The following is a 6,351-nucleotide window of genomic DNA, read 5'->3' as shown; positions in this document are numbered from 1 at the left end:
ACCGGTGCGCCCCAAGGCGACATACTCGGTCGGACAAAACCTTTCTCTAGCAAATCCCTTAGTTGTTCCTTTAGCTCTTTTAATTTTGTCGGCGCCATTCTATAAGGTAGAATGGATATAGGCTGCGTGCCCGGCATCACATCAATCCCAAAATCAAGCTCGGTGTCGGGAGGAATTCCAAGGAGCTCATCCGGAAATACATCGGGGAATTCATTCACAATTGGTACAGATTCAAGGATAGGCACCTCAGCAGTGGTGTCCGTAACTCGGACTAAATGGTTAATATACCCCTTCCTGATCATCTTTGTGGACTTAGGGTAAGAAATAAACCTACCTTTTGGCATAACATTATTCTCCTCCCACTCAACAGTTGGCTCATTAGGAAACTCAAGCCTCATGATTCTGGCTCGGCAATCGAGTTTGGTAAAACATGAATAAAGCCAATCCATTCCCATTATTACATCAAAATCAATCATCCCTAGTTCAATAAGATCGGCCATGGTATCCCGACCATGCACCGTGACAACACAATCCCTATAAACCCATGCGGCCATAATAGACTCGCCAACCGGAGTAGATACAGAGAACGGCTCATGAAGTTGTTTCGGTTCTATCCCGAAGCTCGCAGCAACATAAGGAGTAACATAGGACAAAGAATATCCGGGATCAATAAGGGCATACACATCATGAGATTGAACAATCAATATACTTGTGACGACATCCGGAGAAGCCTCCGCACTCTATCAACCACTCATAGCATAGAATCGGATGGGTCCTCCCAAACTCTATGCACCACCCCTAGCTGTACCATGCCCTGCGAGTGCTAAAGAGCCTCGAGCTAGATGTGGTAGCTGTAGGACTGGATGACTAAGCTGTGCCCATGCCTGCACCCTGACGAGATGCACGACACTCCCTCTGAATATGTCCTCTCATTCGGCATCCGTAACATACTGGCATGTCCAGGTAGCAGACTCCCGAATGTATCCTCGCACACTTAGGGCATGGGGCCCTCAGCTGCTGCTGGAATCTCCCTCCTGATCGGCCCTGATGGTGGGACCCCCTGCTGCCCTCACCGGGCCTAAAGCGACTCCCCTGCTGCTGACCGTGCCCTAATGGCGGGGCACTAGCTGAAGACTGAGCATAAGACTGGGATGGCCCTGATGATCGATCCTCCCCGAAAAGTTGATCTCCCACCTCCGAATGAATCCCCAAGGTTGCCCGCTGATCGGGCCCTACTACTACTTTCCCGTTCCATCCTGAGCTTTAACTTTTGAGCCTCCCTAGCTTGGGCAAATGCCACAATCCTTCCATAGTTCATGTCAGAATTTAGAGCAGCTGTGGTAGCCTTATTAATAACCAAAAGGCTAAGGCCCTGCACAAATCGACACACTCTTGCCTCCATAGTCGGCATCATATGAACAGCATACTTCCACAGGCGCACGAACTCCATGTGATACTCCCACACATTTATACTACCCTGTTTAAGGGTCTCAAACTCCATAACACGGTCTGCCTTAGTCTCGGCAGGCAAGAAATGGTCTATGAGGGCATCCGCGAACTCACTCCATCTCGCCGGAGGGCTCCCCTCCTCACGGGAATCTTCCCACATTTCAAACCAGAAATATGCCACCCCTTTTAGACGATAAGAGGCCAACTCTACTTCCTCTGCTTCAGTAGCACGCATAACTCGGAGAGTCTTATGCATCTTATCAATGAAATCCTGAGGGTCTGCCCCGGGATCAGTACCTGTGAATACTGGAGGGTCTAACTGAAGGAACCTGTTTACCCTGGAACGAGAAGAATCCTTTTGCAAGCTAAATAAGGTGGATGTAACATTTGACCTCTGGGCCTGAGAAGCTACTAACTGAGTCAGCAACTGAATAGCTCCCCTAAGATCCCCATCAGAAATACCGGGACCTGGAGCTGGGGCTAGAGGTGGAACAGGTATATCGGCGGGAGGGATTGTTGCACCCTCTGCGGGTGTAGGAACTGTGGTAGTCTGTCCTGGAGTAGACGAATCAGGCAGTGTGATAGTAGGGGGATTATCCTCACCCACATTATCAAGTAAGGGATCAACAACCACTCCTGGTGTGGCATTGGCTTCTTGGCCAATTCTTGCTCTCTTTTTAGGTGCCATTTACTGAAAGTTAGAACAATGAACGAGTTAGGGGAAAACAACCTCACGTTCCGCTCTATCGCACGATATAGAACAACAATGAAGGGTATCATTCTTAAATGTCAAAGTAGCCCCCTAATTATAGATGTGGTCGACAACACACTGATAAGAAGGGCTCTACTAGACACGGCTTCGAGACATCCTAGGACACTTTAAAACCTTAGGTTCTGATACCAAGTTTGTCATGCCCCAACCTCGGGGAGCGCGACCGGCGCTCAACCGAGTGAACCCGGTCGAGCAAGCCTATTAACCCTTTCCTATCCGACTCATTCATAACCCAAAAAAGGGATCGCATCACCATTTGTAAAATCGGGGAGAGATCAGTTATATAAATATATAAACGTTGCTAGTTCATTTTCCTTATATACATTATGCCATAGTTGAGTTTCTAAGATACAACTTGATCCAACGACCACCCCAACATACATACATGACCCACAAAAAGGTCTGCGGAGCCTCTAAGGATACAAAAGAGTAACATGACAATGCCGGCAACAAAGCCCCGGCTATACCTTAAAATGTGAAAACTTATACAAAAGAAGGACTACATGACACCTGGGAGAAATAGGGCACACCAAGACTGCTGTGAGGAGAGAAAGAGAGCACCACTATTTGTGATCGGCACTATCAGCGATGGAACCACCTACATCCATTCAAAGATGTAGCGCCCCCGACAAAAGAGACGTTAGTACTGTCGAATAGTACTAGTATGTAAGGCAAACACCAATCTTAGTAGAATGAACAGTGAAACAAAGAGAAGGCAGTCATAGTAATCAATAAGTACTTCATAGGAATACAAAGAAAACACCAAGTAAGGATCACATAGTTTCCAATTCAATCTTTCCATCTTTTTAGATTAATACTCTTTAGTGCCAAAGCCACAACTCACAATGCCACCGTATTTTTACACGGAGTCCGGTCTCAGTCCAACCGGCTAAGCCATCTCAAGTGAGACATATCCACATCCACAATGTAATTCAATAATTCCAATACAAATGCCACCATGTGTACAACATGGCGTCCAAACTCGGCCCGATCGGCTAAGCCATCTCACTTGAGACATAACCTCTTTCAACTATCCACTCAATTCACATTTATTTCCCATCTTCATTACATGGCACAAACAGCCTCATTATTAAGTAGTTCTTGGCACTTAGGCACATTTTACAATTCAAGTCTTTTCCTTTTTATTTGTTCAAATAACATCATCATTCATGTCGATAAGTACCATCACATAAGGCATTTCACATATAAGGGAAGGAGCTTGAAAAATCATAATTACGTTCTCAAATAGCATGATGACATGGTAACCATCTAAAATAATTAGGGAACATGAATCTTTCAATCAAACACACTAAGGCAAACAATTCTAGTATAGTCAAGTTGGAACTTATACCAATTATTCGGACACCAGGAGTTCGATTCTAAGATGAAGAGAGTTAGCCATACACACCTCAATTGCGCTTCTTTAGACTCTACAATTATCTGGAACCCTTAGCAACCTCAATCTATTTTTTGTAATATACAAATTGAACCCAAATTTAGGAAAACGTTCATGGTTCTAGTTCACTTTTTATTTTTCCCACACTCTTTATCACATGCATGCAAGATGAACAACCCTCATACCCATGGACCATCTTATTAATAACCCATTATAGCTATGTTTGAAATTAAGAGTTGGGGTTATGAAGTCTTACCTTTTGGATGAAGAGTTTGGTGCTCTACTTGAATATTTCCAAGCTTTGAGTGCTGGTTGAAGATTAATTGATAGGAATTAGGCCCTCCCTCTAGAACCCTCTCTCTCTCACACTAGAGATCAGAAATGAGCTTCAAAATAGATTAAATGGGGGTCGAATTTTAAATTAAGAAAAATGGTGTCCCGACACAGGTCTGTGGTCGCATATGCGACCGCATAATGGTTATGCGGTCCGCAAAGTGACCGCAGAAATGGCCCTCAGGGGCCTAAACTTTCGGCTCAGGTATGTGACCAATATGCGGTCCGCATACTTGTTCTGCGGTCGCATAGTGCACCGCAGAACTCCCTCCGCAGAAACCCAAGAGGAATTATGCGACCGATATGCAGTTCGCATATCGATTATGCGGTGGCATAATCGACCGCAAAACTGACTTCAATTTGGCCAAACTTAGTGCTTCACTCTGCGGCCATTATGCGATCCGCAGAGTGATTATGCGGCCGCATAATGGTCCGCAAAAATGTATTTTTCTGCGAAATATTTTCCTTTCAGTCCGTAGGGTACTGTTCAATCCAAAAAGTACGAACATCGACGAGCAAGCTCGCCGCGAAGAATTTCTACTATAATAACGCAGGAATCTAACTTGGCACCACGAAACCTCGAGTTTATGGTTAAATATTTTTACGGGTCCTTACAGAAATACGTTAATAAGATTTTCTCGGAATGTCATAATAATATGCTTGTCGGATAAATTTTCTCAAATATGCTTTTTTCTGAGACCCATGAATAGAATATATAATAATAATTCACATGAGGAATCAAGAATATAGACACCCCTAATATTTCTATGAATAGAGTCATTTATGGAAATTGTGCATTTGCTCGTTTCGTTCGTGTCGTATAGATCATGCCAAAAGAAAAGAAGGGATATCCTTAACATATATGAACCGATTCTTGTAGAATTTGCAATTTACGCTTTACAAAATCAATCAACCAACGTTCCCAATTCTTGGTACAAATTTGTTTTGCTATTTAAAGAGCTCACGATCAGCCACTCTTCTATAAGAGATTCAGTTTGGATTTTTATGGCTACATATGAATTCATATTGATGAAACATGAATCAAACTAGTTGTAGGGAGATGGAAGCTCACGGCCAGCCCACTCCTTAAAAGATTGAATTCCATTCTTGATCTTTAATCCTTGGTTACTAAGAATAAGCAAAGATTAGCTTGTATTGCTACTGTGCATATATTTGTGTAAATCTCGTTCAAAAGGCTTAAAGAATGCTTAAGTGCATATATTTGTGTAAATCACTTTCAGAAGGCTTAAAGAATACTAAAGTGAATACATATATGCTATTTACGTTCAAAAGGCTAAGGAAAATATAAACCTTGTTGTGTACTCTTATAATGTGACACCTTTCCATGTATTATATGAGTCACTTAGTGGCTTTTCAACCACTTCCTGGACTGCCACATTGGTGGTAAGATCCATCAACCTTGTCCAATTCTTATTAATTTTCAATTAACTTTGTAATTTTTCTCTAATCCAACAATTAACCATTACCCACATAATTAAGAATTATCAAATTACTTACAATACCACTCACTTTTAACACACTTTGTCACCTTACTATCATGGACATGTGGTACCTTGTATGGCACTAGTCCATAAATACGGGGTATTATAGCTTAGACCGTATTTTACCCCAAAATGTCAAATTTTGACGAAATTCATTTTCTTTGGTTCGCTTACCCTCTCACCTTCACGAATTTACTTATCACTTGTTTGAAATAACATAATACTTATAATCCCAAAATAATCTCATTCCTGAACTTATGTTGCTTAACTTTCTACCAAACTTTAACGTACGAAAAATGCGGGATGTAACATCTCATTTCCGAGCTTATATCAATTTACTTATGGCATACTTTCACGTACGAAAACATGGGGTGTAACATCATTCCCCCCTTTGGAACATTTGTCCTCGAATGTTGACTGACGCACTTATCATTTTCATAACTTATGTCTTCCGAAACTTTAATGTTCTCCTTGCCATTTAGGCAACTGCTCTTTGAATAAATCCCAAGGCCAGGGCATTCCTCCTTTTAGGCCTCTTTCTCACACTACGGTCTGTGGTCGGAATTCTTCCAATCTCGTAACTCTTGTTACCTTTCGCCATGCAGCCTGTATGACTTTTTCCTTGCATGTGCTCCTATGCGACTCTTCCCTTCAGCATTTAGCCAATCTTTAGGCTTCACTTTGGGAACATATACAGAACTTAATAAGATGTCCCTCTGGGCATCTATAGGTGTATTGAAGTTCTTTGGTCGGTACTTTGTCGAACTTACGAATATTGCCATATCTCATTTCGTATTTTGTAACTTCTTTCCCTCCATTGTCGATTTACCTCAATATTGATCTATAATCTACCACTGATATCTTGAAACTTCTTACGTAAAACATTGCCACTAGGGCTT

General features: G+C 42.3%; 1 protein-coding gene across 1 annotated transcript; it reads right to left on the bottom strand.

Moving 5' to 3' along the window:
• Window positions 1–1,123: 1,123 nt before the first annotated feature.
• Window positions 1,124–2,137, bottom strand: LOC138909784 (uncharacterized). The gene is made up of 2 exons (XM_070200999.1): window positions 1,661–2,137; window positions 1,124–1,477 (listed from the first exon to the last, which is right to left on the bottom strand). Exons 1-2 carry the CDS (start codon window positions 2,135–2,137, stop codon window positions 1,124–1,126), a joined length of 831 nt encoding a protein of 276 aa, XP_070057100.1.
• Between the last annotated feature and the right edge of the window lie 4,214 nt (window positions 2,138–6,351).

Source organism: Nicotiana tomentosiformis, chromosome 4 (assembly GCF_000390325.3).
Source record: "Nicotiana tomentosiformis chromosome 4, ASM39032v3, whole genome shotgun sequence".
Lineage (NCBI taxonomy): Eukaryota > Viridiplantae > Streptophyta > Magnoliopsida > Solanales > Solanaceae > Nicotiana > Nicotiana tomentosiformis.
Note: the sequence above shows the minus strand (reverse complement) of the source record. Positions and strands in the feature narration are given on the sequence as shown.